The sequence below is a fragment of the Eufriesea mexicana genome, unplaced genomic scaffold, assembly GCF_001483705.2.
Source record: "Eufriesea mexicana isolate 0111107269 unplaced genomic scaffold, ASM148370v2 scaffold2917, whole genome shotgun sequence".
NCBI lineage: Eukaryota > Metazoa > Arthropoda > Insecta > Hymenoptera > Apidae > Eufriesea > Eufriesea mexicana.
The window spans coordinates 392524-411589 of NW_016910954.1; the positions used below are offsets into that span (position 1 = coordinate 392524).

The window sequence follows — 19066 nt, forward strand, 5'->3', positions numbered from 1 at the left end:
CTCTCTCTCTCTCTCTCTCTCTCTCTCTCTCTCTCTCTCTCCCTCCCATTTTTTTCGTGTGTCGAGGGTGCGGTCGTGTGTGAGAAACACGTAAAATTCTTATTATCCCTACCTCTCTCTCTCTCGTTCTCTTTCATTCTACCCTTACGATTTCTTCGTTTACGTTTTATTTTATTTTATTTTATTTTATTTATTGATTTTTTTTTCATTTTTCGCCTGGATTCGCAAAACGTCACGTTCGACCCCCGGTGTTGTCCCCTGGCCACGCTGCGATGATTATTTACAAAATCATGATCGAGTCTCTATTAATTACTTTATTACGATATACGTGTCAACGAATGCACGAGCACCGACCATCTTCGTCCAAGTACACCAACACCGTAGTGTTTCTCCTTGCTTCGTTTCCTTTTTTTTTTCTTTTTTCCTTTTTCCTTTTTCGTACAATGCACTAATTCACGCTTCCCCTTTCTCTCACTCTCTCTCTCTCCCACAGTCGCAACCCGTTTTTCTCTCTCGCTTGCATCTCGTTTTCTCCCTAATTCTCTTTAACCTCGCCCATTATCACAGATATAAATAAATGTACTCTTTACAAAACAATGTACAATTTCTCCCATCGCTCTCCTTCTCACGCTCTCCCGATTTACCACTCATTGACCACGCTCTCTCCTTCTCTTCCCTCTCGCGAACGACGCAGAGCGTCGACGACAACACGCACTCACACTCGCTCAATACGCGTCGAAGTACAAAATGATAGTCGATTTCTATAATTATCTTTTTAGTCTCCCTTCGTCTTCGCACCGTACCCACTCCCTCTCTCTCTCTCTCTCACTCTCTTTCACTCACCAACCTTCCCACTACGCACACACCGCCGAGAAACACTGTACGCATGGCAGACACGTCGTGCCTGGATTCCACCACCGTCAATGATCGTACTCTTCGAAAGGAGGGATGATTTTATACGATATACATATAATATAAAAAAATATCAACAATCTCGAGCACCGCGCACCTCGCTCCCCAAGCACACGATCGATCTCGCTCCTCTTCCTCGTTCCGGACCGACATGACTCGAGCCGAACCGACACGACTGGACGAACACCCTCTCTCGTTCAACGATCGCTGCGGTATTTTGCCCGCGCGAGACCACGGAGATCGATGGAATTAAGGAACCGAGAACGAAGAGATCGCGATCGAACTTGCTACACGCACGCAACACGCACAACGTAACACACTCGCACGGAGCGAGGAAACGTCCGCTTCTGACCGCCTCGCGGGTACGCGATCACGAGAGGCTTGAACGATCAACGAGCATACGATCTAAAACGATATATTGCACAGAGAGACGGTTGAAAGTAACGAGGATGAAGTACGATGCTAATTAAAGGTAGACCGCGTGTTATCGCATCGTCGAATTCTCGTGGTGCGCGCGCGCGCCGCGAGGCCCCGGCAAGCCGCAAGTGCTTCATGGATCGCGGGTGTGCACGGTGCCCGCGCGAAAAAGGACGAATTTTTACTCTTAATTAGTTTATCGCTGCCATTACCATTCTCTCCCCTCTCTCTCTCTCTCTCTTTCTCTCCTGCACCGTGATACCCAACCTCCATGAACAAGCGCGTCGTCTATCGGTACCACGAGGACTGCACTCGCGGACGCGGCTCTCCACTTCCGCTATCCGTAACTTAGAACCGTGGCAGCGCGCGGACCGATACTACGCAGTCCACTCGACCACACCTCGACGAATTTTCCGACGATCCAGCTTTCACTCGGCCAGCCCACTGTCCGTGCGAACCGCGTGTTCGCGTACACGAGAATATCCCATCGGGAGTTTAATTAAAGAGTTTACTGGTAGGTTAAGGATAGAGTAGCGCCTGTGCGATTCCCCCTCCTCTTCTTCCTCCGTCGTCGTCACGCGACTAGGTCGAAGGATCCAGAGACCTCCCCGGGGTACGAGGGTTCCTCGTTTTATCTTCGTAATATCTCGTCGATCGATCTCCGCGATCCGAACCTCGAGGACGCCATGTCACGGACTCGTCAGGCCCACGAAACGCGGCTTCTCGGTCGGATCTCGATCGACCTTCGAACAGACTCACTCCTCGGCTGCTACTTTGCACGTTGCCCGTGTGTAGTTCGCGGGTTCTTGGCTCCTGGAATCGGCAAGATCCGCGATGTTCGGTGAACAGATACAGACGGACGAAGAACGAGAAGTGTCCCGGAGCGAACAGCCTCTCTGTTCCTCTGTCCACGCGATTTATATACAGACGCGACGACCGATCCCGGACGCGTTACCGGTCCCAGTTTGGGTCGCGAACGAATCACGCGCAGCGGCCATGATTCTTTCTATTTACAGAATGGCAAACCGGCGAAACGCGCGGAACGATCGGCCACGAAGAATTAATTGCTTTGACTAAGGAAAGCCTCGAGCGCGTGAAACGAGGTAACTTGGACGATGTTTCGCGCATCGAACTCTTCTCCACTCTGCTGCACGACCCCAACGTCAAAACACCGGGCGGCCTGTCGTCGAAGAAGAAAATGGCGTCCCGAAATGGCCAAACTTACACGAACGTCTCAGGCGTGTACTATTCGGTGCACGTCTCTCCTCTTCGCGACTATCTCTTCCTCCTAACGGCACCGTCTTCTTCCCTCACGTACTCGTGCGTAAGCAGGCACTTCCACGTAATTCCTCTAATTCCTAAAGCTCCTCTAAGCCGACCCGACTGGCGCGCGAGCGCGCGCGTGCACGCCGCGGCCAACCCCATTCGTCTTTCGCAGTCGCACCTTGCGAGGCACGGGGACGATTTATGTATCTCAAGGACGAACCCCAGTGCTCCTTTTCATCCTCCCGTTCGGAAGGATCCTCTCTCTCCTCTTCGTTTCTTTGCATCCAGGGCCTCGCCTTCCGTTCCATCTGCCTCTTCTCGCGTCTTCCTTCTTCTTCTTCTTCCTGGTTCCGCCCTCTCCTCTTGGAGCCGAGATCACGCTAGTAAATCCCAGGACCTCTCAGCGGCGCGTATTTACAGTCCGGTCGCGGGCCCCTGGCGTCCTTCGTACGATCCTGCAACAGACAGAGACGAGGATAGTCTTAGCTGCGGCGCCGCCATCTTGTTTCGTTTCTCTTACGCGTCGCCGAGGTACATATACGCGATGGACCTTAAAGAATCTCTAATTTTCGGCAAACCACGCGAATAAATCGGTATGGAGACGCGGGCCAGGTGAATGGGAGCATCGCGAGTATAGTTGAAACAGGTCTGACGGTGTCGGATGATTGATCGAGATTGAATGACACGTTGAAATATGGAAGACTCGCGGTGTGCATCCACCATTTTCTGGAATTTCTGCGAATAAAAATTCACCTTCGCGCTATGTCCCGGATAGAAGGTGATACTGCGAACGAGTTTGCGAGGATTTGCCAATTTTTCCCCAAATTTCCCGAATCGATAGGCACTCGCCTCAAACACGGGAATCGAATAACGTCTATAGCGCGATTAGGGTCAGCCTCTGAAATCGTTCCCGGATCCCTAGGCGAGCTCGATAACAACGACAATCGCGACACTCGCAATTAGACAGCCGTCTATGACCAGGTTAACCGGTCTGCGTCCACTACCAGCATAAGACTAGCGAAAATATCGTTTGTATGCTCGTAACTGGACTATTACCACAGCGGTTACGTCGCCACCGAGCTGCGTCCACTCCGTGGCACCTCGTGTGCGGCTATCGCTAACACCACTACCCTGTCTCAACGAGATCGCCATGCGAGTCTAGTGGCGTACTTGTCCGTGTTGTAGCATGTGCTGTTGGCTAGTCCGTACGGTAATTTTGGGGTAGAGAGATCTCGTGGGTATCCTAACAAGGAAGCTAGAATTTTAGGTAACCGTGGTAGTCTTTTCTTAGGTACCTAGAAGGTGTCAAAAGTCTATGGCGTGCCAATTACGTTCCACTCCCAATCCTCATAAGACGATGTTAGTTTTATTTTATTCAGATTTTGGATTGAAAAATCGGAAAGTACAAGTGCACCTGGACCAAACGAACCGTGAAACAACCATAAGCACTTGCCACTTTTCTCGATTACTCCTGTCTTGTCGGCTCGCCTAACTTCTAAGCTGAGAAGCACCACAGCCTATCATTCTATCCACCTGCTTGCATCCACGCGATCGGAGGAAGTGCTCGGACTGAAAACCCACAGTATCGTAACCACCACCGTGCACCCAATTTTCCATAACACCAAACAACGAAGCAGCAACACGAAAAGAATTTACCAAGCTGATCCGGCTGGCAACGAAGGCGAGGGTTCCGGCAGAAGGCGAGCTCCGCAGCTTTTCGCAACCGCGGCCAGATGGGCTGGATGTAAACGGCTTGTAAGATCATAGTTAACTATTAGCGGGCAGCAATACACGTCGGCGTTGCGGTGGATCGGAGCAATATACGTCGTGGCCGGCTATCGATACGCGATTACCGTGTGTCTCACCTGGTAGACAAGTGGTGTGCTCTCTCTCTCTCTCTCTCGAGCTCGCGCGCGCGCGCGCCGCCTCACACAACGATCGTTGGACCCGATACCGAGGGCCCTAGGCTTCTCTTTACCTTCTTCCGCGACACACACGCCGACGTGGACGTCGTCACACGGTTCCCTGTGTACCGGTTCCCTGTGTGGCGCTGCTGCTTGGTTATCGTCGCAGCGCGATTAACGGGATTACGCGCGAGTATATGGGACCTAGGGGTGGTCCGTTTCGATGAGATTCGACTCGCGTTTCCGTCCGAAAATGTCCGCGCATCGGGTCCTCCGTTCACCTCGAGTGAGCTGAGAGTCTAGGTAGCTTCTGTCTATCGATTAATGGCTACCTCGGCTAGAGACAGGCATTAGAGAGACGTCGAGGTTGGTCCAAGTATCGGTGGTACCTTGTAATAGATTCGTCGTGTGTGACGAAAAGCTGACACCCTGCTTGTCCATCAGTCAGAAAGAAATTAATTTACCCATTCCCGTGCCACTTAGCTCTGGGCCCAAATGGTAGGCATCAATGCGCGATAAATAGATCAGACTGATACTCGAATACGAGCCGAAATGCAAATATGCGTTGTAGGGGATCCTTTCCCATGGTTATTCAAGTCAGCTGATCGCAGGTATATCCTCTATGTGGGGATGATGCTAGAAGGGACATAAGGAAAAAGAAGGGATGCGATTTTCGTCCTGGGTCCGATAGTAAGGCCCATCTTACTGACTCATCGGTAAGCCTTTTCTAGCAGGCCCTACTTTAGACAGGGATACTATTGTAATATCTAGAAGTTATATGTATAGGAAAATATATATAGGAAGTTGGACGACATCTATTGGCAAGGGTAAGAATGATGGTCGCTACAGTGTTACATGTCCACGAGCCTGGCTCGTGATGTTTACGTTTGGGCTAATTTTCTGTTCACGTGTCTAGCTCGTGACATGCATGTTTGGATCGACTTTCTGTTCACGTGTCTGGCTCGTGATATTGACGTTTGGCCCAATATCTTCGTCACGAGTCAGACTCGTCAAAGTACGAGAAGAGGTCAAGGAACCGAGGTCGAAATAATTCAAGCTCTGCTCTATGTCTGCGTTACGTAAGAATTCTTCGAGCCGACTTCCAAAGAAGAGGTCAAGGAACCGAGGTCGAAGCCGGTTCGCGGGTCGAAATAATTCAAGCTCTGCTCTATGTCTGCGTTACGTAAGAATTCTTCGAGCCGACTTCCATCTTCTAACCCCGGTCGACGAATTTGCATACGTAACGACAGCTCCCGAGTACATTCCGATCGTGGTTCCCCGGCTCGAATGCCGAAAATCACTGGCATCCGATTGTCGAGGAAATCAGGGGCGTGCACAGCTGCAGACATCTTGGCATCCCGGACTCGGCCGTTCCCGATCCAACCACTCCTCCCGTTCAAACGCGAAATCCAGAGCTGCACAGGGAGCGGATCGTTCGATCGAACGACGGTATCGTCTCGTTCCGCAGGATTCAGCGGAACCTTGCCAATTATATCGCCTCGGATGTTCGATCGGGAGAAGCTCCGGTGGCATTCCTCCGCCATCGAAATGCGACTGTCGATGCGAAGCGAGTCGCTGGATTGCCCCGGGATCCTCGTAAACGATCGGTAAAAATGTCTCATTTACTATGGCCGGTGCACCGCTTGATTAAATTAATTCCCCGCGGCTGAACGGCTTCGCGCGGCGCGGACGCCATTTCCTTTTCGTCCGTGCTCATCGGTGAACGTCGAATATTTCACGTATACCCTTTGCAGCTCGATTATTCAGCGAAAATGAAAGCAATTTACAACGGTGACAACGAACATCGGAATCGAAGGTACGGACGTGTAGCGAAAATAAGCGTCGCGATGGAAATAAGGGGATCGTGAACGCGGCGGAAAAACCGTCTGGAATATATCACGGCCGTTAGAGGAGCGTTATGTATGCCAGAGTCGCGGCGGATCGACGTTTTACACGGCATGCGACTATCGATACGCGATTACCGTGTCTCACCTAGAGAACAAGTACGGTGTACGTGCGCTGCCACGATCACCGCGGCCGATAGCACGCTCCTCCGCCTCGCTGCTGCCGCCGCCTCCGCCGAGCGGACACTCCGTGCACGCTCCGGATGGAATGCCGCCGCTTCTCGGCTAAGGGTACTCGAAACGGGGGCGATATACACCGGAGGTCGCGACACCGCCGCCAACATCGGGCCTCCTCTTCGAGTCGGGAGAAAAATTGCTGGAAGCCGGATCGCGTCCAGGAACACGACCCTTGCTATCAGCTCGGTAGATTGCTATTCAAACCTGACCTCTAAAAAATTCTTCCACCTTCCAGAATTCGTGAACCACGGAATTTAAAATTAAAGTTAAAACTCTAAAATCCTAGTCGAAATTCTAACCCATCCTAGAGTCTATCTCGTCACGATATAATTGGTCGGATATTTAAAGGTAAAAGGCCACGAATGACACAGTCCAATGTGCAGCAGAGGTATAACGAAAGAAAGGATACGCAGCTACGCGTGTACGAGTTAATACCCGCGATGTACGGGACAAAAGACGAAGGCACGTAATGCCGATACGCAGCGACGTGGAGGAAAAGAAAGTGGCCGGACGACAAAGTAGACAGAGCGAAAAAGTGGTGGGGGGTCCGCGTCGCGGCGGCCTTGAGCGACGAGCGATTCGCGCGGAGGTATAGAAAAGGGAGAGCATCGAAATTCCAGCGGCAAACGACGGGAACATCCACTCGATTAGAATTAGCAAGCACCCGGGAAAACAATTATTCGGACTCACGCGGCGTGTACCCACCCGCGGTAATTTTTGCCGCGGGGCCCGCGGGCTTCGATTAAACGAGACGCTGTGTACCCATTTGTTGGACGTTTCAACGGCGCGACAATGGCCCGATGCCGTCCGACGAATATTTCAAAGCGCCACGGGCTATCCGTCGTCCCGGCCGCGCCTCTCTTTATTCCGCTCGCCCGCCGGTTCCTCGCCGAGCGCGTAAACCGAAATGACGCGAAACCGGATGACAAATGCCGCGCGATTACGCGACAAGTCGTTCGAGGAGGTCCGACCACCGTTTGAACGCGCTTTCTCGCGTGTATCCTCTGCCTCCATGCGACTTTTTACACGCCACTCCCCCGGCCATCCGTCCATCACGGTGACTCGCTGTGTGGCTCTCTTGGAAATTCGCTCGAGAGAGATCGGACCGGGTAATTGCGGCGTGATTAGTGGTCGGCGTGATAGACTGCCCGTTTGATTCTTTCTCATACGTTTCCAGGAGTCTTACGACCCAAACGCTACAAACGCAACGGAGACTTTGACGAAGGAGACGTAACACGCTTCTCTTTATTTTCCACAAATCGTGGAAATAATTGACAGCAGGTAGGTGAAAGCTTCGAGAAAAGTCTCCGTCGCTTGACCGAGGTCAATCCGTCGACGACGAGACTTATTCCAGCGATATTGCAATAATACAGCAAGGTCGTAAATTATCACACCTAATGACGGCTGTGATCGATGCCGCAACGGGCCCATTAAACTCGCTGCACCGCCTACAGCTCGTAATTGTACGTATTTAACACCGGGTAGGAATTGTTGATTAACCTTCTCAATTTCCGCTTAATTCATTACCCTCGGTGAACCATTGGAAGCACCCATTTCGAATCGACTGGTCGATCGAACGCGCGAGCTCTTTATCTCTAGCGGATATCTCGAGTTGTCGTTTCGGCAAGTCGAGACATTTGTACGTCCGCGCTCGGCTGATTTTACAGCCTCGCTACGTTATTCTCGGCGACCGGATTTCAAAGCGAAGCATCTCGGAGTTTATAGCGGCAGATCAGCGATCGCTGGAAGAATGGCGATATAAACACGCGAAACCGAAATAAAAGCCAATAATGTTGCCCTTGATCCGCAAACGCCAGCTATATCACAGCCTCCCCGTATATTCAAAACCGAGCCTTCTCTCCCCCACTTCCGCTTCTTGTTTCACTTTGTTCGTCCAATAAAGACACGCTGCCAGGTTGTCCCGCGCTCAAAGGGAGGCAAGGCAGCGGGCCCATGTATTTTTCATCTATATGAAATTCATCGGACACCTGGTCACGATGTAGAGTCTGCAACTTCGGTTCGTTTATTCAAACGACGGAACAGGCATCGGGGGGAGGGGGGGGGGGGATCATGAACAAGGCCGGGCCGGCGAGCAAAGAAGCTACGCGTTACACCTAGGCGACCCGTCGCGCGGAGAAGAGCACGAAAATCCGCTTTCACGCGGCTCGCCTTTCTAAAAACGGAATTTCACCGGTCGACGAATCGATAGCCTGGGCCCCAAAGCGGAACCGTCACCTCCGCTATCGGCCTCTCGTAATTGCGAAGCTTTTAATACGGCTCCTCCCCCGCCGGTGCGCCCCCTGCGCCCCCTCCCGCGCGAGAAACCTGTTTATCCGTTCTCCATTATCTTCGACACGAAAAGCGACGTTACGAAACGCGGTTCGCGGTTAATCTCGTCTACCAGGCTGAACCTCTCAAACGTATCTTCCATTTCCTCTCCTCACTCGAATTTCACGCTGTCAAACGGCGAATTAAAGCCGTTTAATCCTTCCTGCATTTTTATTCTAACTTGCCAACTTAGAGACGTTGCATAACGCGTATCTACATGCGTACCTACACACGCGCGTGTCTCTGCCTATCGTGGTTTCCGAAAAAGCGCGTGACGAGAAGCATTTGCTGTCAAGCTCGCAGCTTCTGGCTGCGCGTATCGTAGATTACGCCGATGATCGAGGTGATCGTTCAGGTAGACTTCGATTCATTGCTATGTTGCAAAAGCGGACAAAAATAGAAGCCGAGTAGAAATTGCAGGACTCCCGGTAACCGTGTAGCGGTTAGCGTAAATGTCCATGCGTGTTCTGCTTCTACCTCATCTACTGGCCAGGAACTGGGTCGATTAAACAGGTATAAGCACGCATGGGAAACAGGACCAGGTGACCACAGGCTGTGTCTTTGATCTACTCGCTTGCAGACCCGCGTCTAGCCAGTTTCCCCGATAGTCTACGTTTGACATACACACGTTTGCACCCGAACGATGTCACCGATCGATCCGTTCGATATCTCCTCGACACCCTCGGGTGTACATCAACCCCGAAGAACTCACGGATGATACGCGTGACCCGTATCTCCGAATTTTACCATTTCCAGCGATGGAACAGCCCCTCGTGCCCTCGGGCATCCTCTAGCGTGGCATCTGGATGGCAGGGGTAAGATCGTCGGATAAGCCGGATTAAGATCTCACGGTAGAGAGTGTTCCTTCTCCGGAGGAGACACACGGTTGGTAATTTACGCGCAATCGCGACGATCAGCTCCAGCCTCCGAAGACAACGCGCGTGGTTGCACCGCGAAGCGGAGTAGGGTCATCGCGAAACCCGTGAAATCGACACGTGCGTCAACCGCGAAGACGACGGAGGAGGAAGCCCGACGCGGACGATCCGGGGCGACGATAAGGCGCGAATTTTCCAACAAGCGCGTCGTGTCGTTGCGCCCAGGAACACAGGCCTTCGCGGAGGAAAAGGCGGGACGAGCACGATGGAAAACGCGATTAATTACGCGTCACCGCGCTATCTGTCCCGCGGCCATGTTACTTTGCATGCCGGGTCGGGAACGAGCGTGAAATTACGTTGATTATAAAATTGATCCTCGTACGATCGCGTATTAGACCCGTAGAAATTACCGGACGCGGACGTCGACGTGTTTTCCGCGAGATCGTGCTAGGCATAACCGGCTGATAATAGAAGGTACGGGGTGCATCGGGGAAGTGACTCCGGGCCTGGCGATGTTGCTCGTTGTTTAATTGTATAATTACAACACTCGACTGCTGCCGACGACCGTATTAACGACCGGTGGCAGCCCAATTTCCGGGGGAGATCGCACGCGATTAATTGCCGGCGCGGCAATGTAATTAGAAATTCTGCCGGTAAGCGCGAGGAAAACAGCGCGAACGGTTTTCTTGGAAGGAATCTCGGCCATGGTGTTTCATCATGGGTAACAAGTCTTTTATGAGAGCGGAAAACTCAGTCCGCAGTCCCGGTGCCGGGGAGCGAATTGCGCGCAGGAGGACGCAGCTGCGAGCACCGTTTCCCAGTCCAAGTGTCTACATTGTGTCAATCGACGACGAAAACTCGCGATTCATAGAGGAAACAGGTCCTATCGGCATTCAAGGTCGATATAAAGCATAAGCTCGGAGTACGGCGGGGTTGTCCGCAGGTAAACCCCGCAATCGCGAACAATGCTTGTCCTATTATCGACAAACGAGAGCGGAAAACTTAATTGACAGTCCTAAGATGTCGGGGATCGGATTCCTCGCAGAATGACGCAGCAGTGAGCTCCGTTTCCTAGTCCAGTGTCTCTATACTGGCGACAAACACTCGCAACTGATAGAGAAAATAGGTATATGCTTTGACTTATTATCAGCAAATGAAAGCGGAAAACTCAATTGACAGTCCTGATGCCGGAGTGCGAATTGCTCGCAGGATGACGCAGCTGCGAGCTCCGTTCCCCAGTCCAAGTACCTCTATAGTGTCTACCGTTGACGAAGACTTGCGATTGATAGAGAAAATAGGTATAAGCTTTGTTTTACTCTCGGCAAATGAAAGTGGAAAACTCAGTTGACAGTCTTTGCACCGGGGTGCCAATTATTCGCAGGATGTCGCAGTTGCGAGCTCCGTTTCCCAGTCCTAGTGTCCCTACAGAGTCTACCGACGCAAAAGACTCGCGATTGATAGAAAAAATAGGTATATGCTTTGTCTTATGATCGACAAACGAGAGCGGAAAACTCAATTGACAGTCCTGACGCCAGGGAGCGAATTCCTCGCAGGATGACGCAGTCCAAGTATCCCTATACCGATTGACAGAGAAAATAGTATACTTCGTCTTATTATCGGCAGACACCTCGAAGCCTTTCCGTTACGAAATTCTACCCGTGAGTCACTTCTCTAAGCAACGAGGAGCATTTACAACGTCCTCGAAGACATGCCGAGATCGGACGCACCTACTCCCCGGGAATGGCAGGTCCCCTTCTATCCGCGACGAATTTGCAAACGTCTACAACGATCCCGGTGGACGAGGAACGGTGAGACCGGGGAGGTTTTAGCAGGTTCTCCGGTTACCCAGGTAGCAAGGAGGCAGAGGCGTACGGCCGTCGGGCTGGACGTAAATCCGTGGCTACCGTTTCGTCCCTGAGGATCTCAGGATCTACGTCGCGGTGTAATAAAGTCGGGTGCACGATCGCGCATTCATCGGCACGCACTGGTATCCCGGGCAAAAATGGGGGTCGAGGACAAAGAAGGACGCGCTCTCGATGGCGTCCCGGCGGTGGAACGGTGTGAAACGCCTGTTGGGAATTCCAGAAACGCGCGATGGCCTCTTCTCTAGCGAAGCAAGACGAGGAAGAACCACGAACGAACGAACGAACGAAGAAGAAGAAGAAGAAGAAGCAGGAAAGAAGAATCCGTGCGGTGGCGGCAGCAGTTTCTCGCGAGGATCTCGGAGAACACGAAGAGGGAGTGGAGGAATCGCGACGACGTCCCTGCAGGATTTATCGAGGAGACACCTGAATCCTCCCGGAATCTCGTGGCCGTTAAAAAGATCGGCTATCCCGTCGCGTCCGCGGAGGCCGTAGACAACCGACGCGACGGTCGCTCGGTGGTCGCGAGTTTTATGCAGATCCCCGCGCGATCGTGTAAATATCGCGGCCGGAAGGGGGCGCGCGGCCATCGCGTCGTTAGAGGCTAGGCCGAGGGGCCCTGCGGACCCGGATCGGGAGTTCACCACCCAGCCTAATGGCAATTAAATATCCCCACGCTAATTGGCAATTATAGGCCACGGGTGTCGACGGTGTTTCGCGTCTCCGTTGCACGCGGCGCCACTTAACTCGATATCTCCTCTTCCTTCCTTCCGTGCCCTTCACCGTTCCCTTCCATCCCTCGCTGTCCGTCGCAGCTCCGAGAAGAGGAACACGCGGAGGCGAAAAAAGGAAGGGAAAGGTGCCGGGGCAGGTAGGTGCAACAAGAGGCACTCTCTCGTACGATCTAGAGCTTATACGTATACCTGGCTCCCTGTAGCCATAGCCTGGGAGGCAGGGCACGGGTGCGAGGGGCGCAGCGAGAAGGGAGAGAGCTCGGTGTTTCGGACGCGAGAGGAGCGTTATAAGCGTCCAGACGCCACGAGGCCCAAAAGGTCCCCTGGTCCGCGGCCGGCGAGGGGCGGGCTGGAGGGGAGAGGGCCGAGGTGACGACAGCGAAAACTAGTTTATTTGGGACGCGGCTATAAATTAGGATCAGATCGCCACGCGATAAGAGTACCGGCTAACACCCGGTTCCTTTCGAACCTAGCGTATCTCTCTCTCTCCTCGGGCCCTCTCCGTTCAGCGCCGTTGTCAGTCTTGCTCTTTCCACCTCGACTTCTCCTTCGCTTGGTCAAACTACGAGGCGAAGACGACCGGGCCAAGAGGAAGAGGAAGAGGACCGCCGCGTGTGCCCTCTTCGTTGCACCTCGGGGCCCAGTCGTCGTTCCTTCGCTCCGCTCTCCGCTCGTCGCTTTCGCGTTTTCGTCCTCCCGACCCGTCTTCTCTCTATCCCGGTGAATAATGCGGGAAAGTTGCTCGTTTAGAGCGAAACGAATGATCCGACGCTAATTGATATGCCTGCCCGTGCGCCCTCGGCACGACCGACGTGCTCCGATCCCTCGCGATGGCAGAATTATTAAAGCGTCGACGAACACAGGCAGGGATTTTCATCGGGACGGTGTAATTGATTGTTCCTTTCGTGCCGAGATTCCGATCTGTAATGGCTTGTTTCGTCTTTCCACTTTTGTCTCCTCTCTCTTCGTTTTTCAAAAAACTGGTCCCCGACGTGTTTACAACGTCGACGAATCAGATAACCTTGGAGGGAGCGATACCTTCGAAATACGCGACGAAAGGAGCCAGAAAAGAATCGGGCCCCGGCGAATGCCTCGCGAGCGAACGACCGTGGGTACCCCTCTGCACGCGGCGCGCGGTACCGTTTCTCTATCTCTTCTTTCTATTAGCGAGACGTCGAGAGATAACGCTTGCACAGCGAGGATGGATATATCCGTCTAATTTCAGCGTTCCTTATTTATCTACGGCGTTACTCGTACGCGGCCGGGGCCGACGAAAGCGATGAATCACTGCGGAGGAGGAAGGATAAGCGACTTAATCGTTCGAGAACTGGTTTCGTCGAACCTACGAACTGCCTTCGACAACGCGTGCCTTCGGTTCCTTTTAAAAATTACCAGGCCCGCCTCTGATCACTACCGAGACGCTAATAAGCGTGAACGCGACGCCCGCGTCGAATGGAATAAACGACAGGTACGTGGAATCTCCGAGTTCCCACAGACCCTCGCGAAGCATACTATTCCGGACCCTCGTCGCGTTCCAGGATTTCCGAATGCTCGTCTTATTCCTGCGTTCGACCGGCGAGAGGATAGTACGCGAGTGGACCGTGCGGTCGTTCAGTCAGCGACGCGACAGGTTGAGGTGTGCCCGAGAGAGTACCGGTGTGTTCCAGCGGCGCACACGGGCAAACACGCATTCGGAAGAGCGTGGCCATAACGCGGTGGGCCGTGCGCGAGAGAAAGACGCGGCCAGCCAGTGGTGATTCCATTCACTGATTGAAATCTCCGTCCATTTGTCACTGTCAAGGAGGTGGCGATAGCCTCTCTCCTCTCCCGTTTTCTTTCTCCGCTTCCCGCTCGTACTCGCCCATTCCGTTCACCGGCCGAGCCCGGCTCGATACCCGATGCCCATTATTATTTCAACGGCAGAGAGGCCAACCCTAAACGACCAATCCACGCGTCGGATATTAATTTCTTATCGATTTCCCAGCCGCGTACCGCGGAAACCTCGCGAGTCTCGCGGACCGGACGCGCCATTCCGCCGATTTGCAAACCGATTAAGCGCCCGTGTACCCCGTGTCGTCGTCGTCGTGTCCTCGGTTTCCTTTTTTCGCCAGCCGCGAGATGAATTACGATCGCACCTCGTCGCAACTCACGCGCCACCGCGATTAACGTCCACCGTGTACTCGCGATTTGTCATCGAGAATTCCCCCTAGACACGGGAATGCGGGGTCCTCTTTTTCCCCCCTCGCGATCGAGCATCGTGATTCATCCGCGACATCTCCTCCGCGCGTGAGGAAAAGATGGAAGCTTGGAACGGACGGCGTGGAGGAAAGTTTCACTCACCTGGAGGAACGCGACGGTGATCCGGAGTCGATCCAGAGTGCCTTAGACCGGCGACACGAATCCGCTACCCATGGACTGCGAGCTGAAACAACGGGCGATTGGGAACGTTACCATTGTCACGGACACTGTGCTGCGAATCCATCGGTTAATTATCTGCGGTCAAACGCGCGCGATCGAAGCCGGGAAACGCGGTTCCCCGGATATACTACCTACCCCTTGTAGAACGGTTTGAACGCAGTGGTGGCCTCCGTGGGCGGTAGGCTGGCAGTGGTCTGATGCTGGTGCAGAATGGAGTTCTGTCCCGCCGGGGAGAAGTCTTTGTGAGGGGACGCCTGCAGCCTGGAGCTGAAGGAGGAACCGCTGCTGGCCGAGCCGGAACTGGTGGACAGATAGCCGCCGGCTGCCGGGTGACTGGGCCCGTACGGGTTGGGATTACCGTTGGTCGTTGCGTTGCCGTTGCCACCAGTGCAGTAACCGCCCGGTGGTGCCTGGATCACTCCATTCGGTGTAGCCACCTTCATGTTGGGCGGTGTCTGGGGTGGAGTGTCCGTACCAACCTCGGGAAACCCCGCCGCCGCCGAGGAGGACGCGCTCGAGCTCGACCCGGAAGACGAGTTCGGGTTGTAATGGAGCTGACCACCGGACGAGGACGAGAGGAAACCGCCGTACCTCGTGGCAGCGCTCGAGTACGGCGCGGTGGCCGCCGCGGATGGGCTCATGGACGCGGACGAGGGCAACGCGAACGAGCTCAGGTTTCCACCTCCGGCCCCAGCGCCGCCTCCGCCGCTACCGGAACCGAGCCAAGGTTGCTGCGAGTGATGGTGGTGCGCCTGATTGGACAGGTGATGCTGCTGCTGCCCGTAGTGCTGTTGATGATGAAGATGATGGTACTGTTGATGGTGAGGATGCGTGGGTGGCGGTGGAGTCTTGCAGGCGGCCGTGTCCGCCAGCGACCAAATTTTCGGCTTCGTCGCCGGGATGGGGACACCGGCCGCGCTGCAGTCGGACTTGATCCCCTCGTCCTTGAGGTGGTCCTCCGCGGCGTATCCTTGGTGATGATGGTGGTGGTGCTGCATCGCGTGGTGAAAGGGATGCTCTCCCCGTCGGGGGTCCTCCTCGAGATCGAGGTCGTCCTCCTCGTCCAGGTCCTTGTCGTGCTGCAAGTGCTCCGCTTTCACGTGCCTCATCGGTTCTGCAAACAGAGCCAAGCGCCCGCGCGCGCGTCAATTTAGTAAATTGCCCGTTGAGCTTCGATGGCCGACGCGACGCTGCGCCGCTTGCGCCAGTGCATCGTCTCGCCACCGGGCAAACCGTTCCCTCTACTGCTTATAAACGCGAATACCGCGAGTGCTAAGTATATATATATATATTTTATATATATATATACACGGAGTAAAAGCGAACTTAATAGCTCGTAAAACTTCCCCCCTGCGCTCCGAGAGTGGAGTAGATACGCGTGGAAAAGCGGGAGAGAAAGTGGGATGGTGAGCGTTTTCCTTTCCACCGGAACCGATAGAAAATTCAGTAGGTACGGTCAACGGCATCGCATTACGGGCACGCGGGCCCCCCTCTCGTTATTCGGTCTGGACGCGATGTCGGAATTAATGGTTTATAATCCCTGGTGTGAAAGCGAGATCTACGCGAGTCGGACGGTATGCTATATATCGGGCTCTCCGGGTAGCGAGGGGTCGACGACGCCGGGAGAAACGTATCGGAGTCTCCCTTGAACCCTTATACGGTTAAGCTGTAAGGGATGCTGTGAAAAAAAGGGAGCGAAGCCTTCAACCACTTTGAGGCGCGAGAGATTTTAGTTCCCCCTCGAGGCAGAGAACACCGGGAGGGAAAATAGGGAAGCTGTATCCATTCTCCCTTTCCCTCTGTCTTTCCTTCCTATCTCCGTCGCTCTCTTCCTCTCCCCCTCTCCAGTCGCTCTCTCGGGGCACTCTAGGATCGTCCCAAGCGTCTGCCAGCTAGCCAGCCAGCCAGCCAGCCAGCCAGCCAGCCATCCAACCATCGAGCCAAGCCAGCCAGTCAGTCAGGGGTGAGAATTTCATTAAGAGGTTCGAATGAGTCGGCAGAGGGTTTACTTGATGGGTCGTCAAGCGATAATTCCCAAGCTAGAAGGGGCCGCTCCCCCCGCGCGAGGGCAACAGAAATGGACGGATAGATGGCCGAAGGGACGGGACCGAGAGAGACAGCGACACGCAGAAACGGAGAGTTTAGGTTTAGGGTGCGTGCGCGCCCCCTTATAAAGGGAACCTTATGGGCCAACTAAATAGATACCACACCGTCGAGTCCACAAGTGGCTCTTTAACTTTTGACCCCCTTTTATCAGACGTTAATCTCGTAATCTTCGCGCTGCCCTTCGCGACTCTTCATCTCGGACAGCACCGATCGCGTACTCGTCCTTTTTATTCCAAAATTTCTATCCTCGTCATTCACGGCTACCTACCTATCTTCCAACTACGATAAAGATAGCCTGTTGCTGTTGACGCACTCCGATAAAAAGAAAAAAAGGAGAAGGAAAGAGAAGAAAAAATAAAGAGGAAAAGAAAAAATGAAGTGGACCACTCGTCGGGAGTATCTTACAACAGGCCAGACCGTAGCAGCAGCAGCCCTCGTGTGCTCGTGCTCTCGAGTGACCTCTTCCCTTCGACGTTTGGCATGGAAATTCATGAGGGCTCTCTTGAATTTAGCAAACTTCCTGGCCAACCTTGCGGCCGTCTCGTTCCACCCGCTACACACCGTATCCTCCTACTACCCGCCGTATCCAAGGCCCAGCGATACGGAAACCGCTTTCGACATTCATAGGCGTGGAACGCCGCGGAACGGGGCAAAAGCCATAACGCACGCGAGCGAATACCTTCTGCCCAGGCTTTCCACGTTTCGCCATGACGATTCCTTCGCTGTCGACATCCAGCCGAGCGAAGAGAAACGACTCGGATAATATTCATACTCGCTCGCAAATCACCACTGGCCCGAAGGAACCGTGCGCCACCCGACCAAGTCGGGAATAGAAAACAAATCGCTCTCGTGCAGCTCTATCCCTCTCGCCCCGGATTTCGATATTTCCCGCGCGGTCCCTTAAAATTACGAGGCATCACGGGACGCGCGTGACGCGCCTCGACAACGCGACACCTAAATGTCCCGAATCGAAGGGAGCCCTACTGAGGGCCACAGAGAGAGAGAGAGAGAGAGGGAGATAGAACAGCCGAGAGGAGAGGAAGCGACAAAGCAGAGGGCGGCGGACAGAGGACAAGCAGCGAGGCAGAGAGGACGCGAGGGACAGAGAGGGCCGATATTGGCCAATGTGCGGTGGGGTAATGGTGGCCATAGGAGGGTCCGTACCATTCGTCTCGCCGCGGGCGCCGATACATCACCGTGCCTCAAACCACCACTCCGTCGTGTATCTATATACATCCACTCTGTATATATTGGAGCCCGTGGCACGGAGTGTATATGGTCCTACGGATGGCTACTCAGCCCGGGCGCACCCTCCGCCTCTACATCCACAGAGGCACGCTTAGGGAGACGAACGTGTGCGCGAGCGCGCGCGCCACATCCACACCACCGTCGATCCATACGCGTTCGCGAGAACACGCGTCCTCTACGTCCACGTACGTCTCCCATATACGCGCGAATCGTGTGTGCGGTGAAAGTGTACGCGAGGAGGGCGCGCGCGCGCACCAATACCGACGGACCGGGCCGCCGGTCCACCAGGGGACCAAACCGAAGGCCATTAATCTCTTTGCGCGGCAACCCGCAACCCGTCACTGTGTTTACCCACATGTGAACCATTATGTCCGCCTCCGCGATATAGAGCCCGACACACGGCCGGTTTCGCAGCGAATTTCTAACTCGCCGTTTCCGGCCGTTGGGCAAAATGCCTGAATAAGTAGCCTATCGGGCACGGGCGTCGGCCTGCACGACGCCGGGGGGCGAGCTGCAACGACTCCACGATTTCAGCGCCGTCCACCGACTACTCCAGGTCGGTAATCGAATTTACAGGCTGCCCGGGACAAACGACCAGCACCTAGCGCCACTTTCCAACTCCCGCCACTACGACGATCCGCTTCTTCTTCCGCTACGCCAGTGGAAAACACGCCGTCGGATTCGCGCGCGAGGACGACGGGTCGTTGGAATTCGGAAAACAGGCTGCAGAAGGAAACCAGATGTTTTCGGAGAACGGCGGAATTTCGCGTCACGCTATGAATACCATAAATAGGCGAGTATCCTTTCGCTGATGCGGATTCCAGAATTTTTCCAATCGCGTTATTATTAGCGCGTAAGTAGGCGCATCTACGGGTCTCGAGACGTATATTGCGCGTTCGAGAGAAGAAGGCCCAG

At 54.0% G+C, this 19066-nt stretch overlaps 1 protein-coding gene across 2 annotated transcripts in view; it reads right to left on the bottom strand.

The window, feature by feature from the left end:
• Positions 1-49: 49 nt before the first annotated feature.
• LOC108550592 (homeobox protein caupolican) overlaps positions 50-19066 on the bottom strand; it is a 67810-nt gene continuing 48793 nt past the window's right edge. For both annotated transcript variants that reach the window (XM_017904355.1, XM_017904356.1), the window contains exons 5-7: positions 14933-15911; positions 14720-14801; positions 50-3050 (exon numbers count right to left, since the gene is read on the bottom strand). In XM_017904355.1, coding sequence (XP_017759844.1) covers positions 14762-14801; positions 14933-15911 — 1019 coding nt within the window. In that variant the 3' untranslated portion in view covers positions 50-3050; positions 14720-14761. The remainder of the gene's footprint in view (positions 3051-14719; positions 14802-14932; positions 15912-19066) is intronic.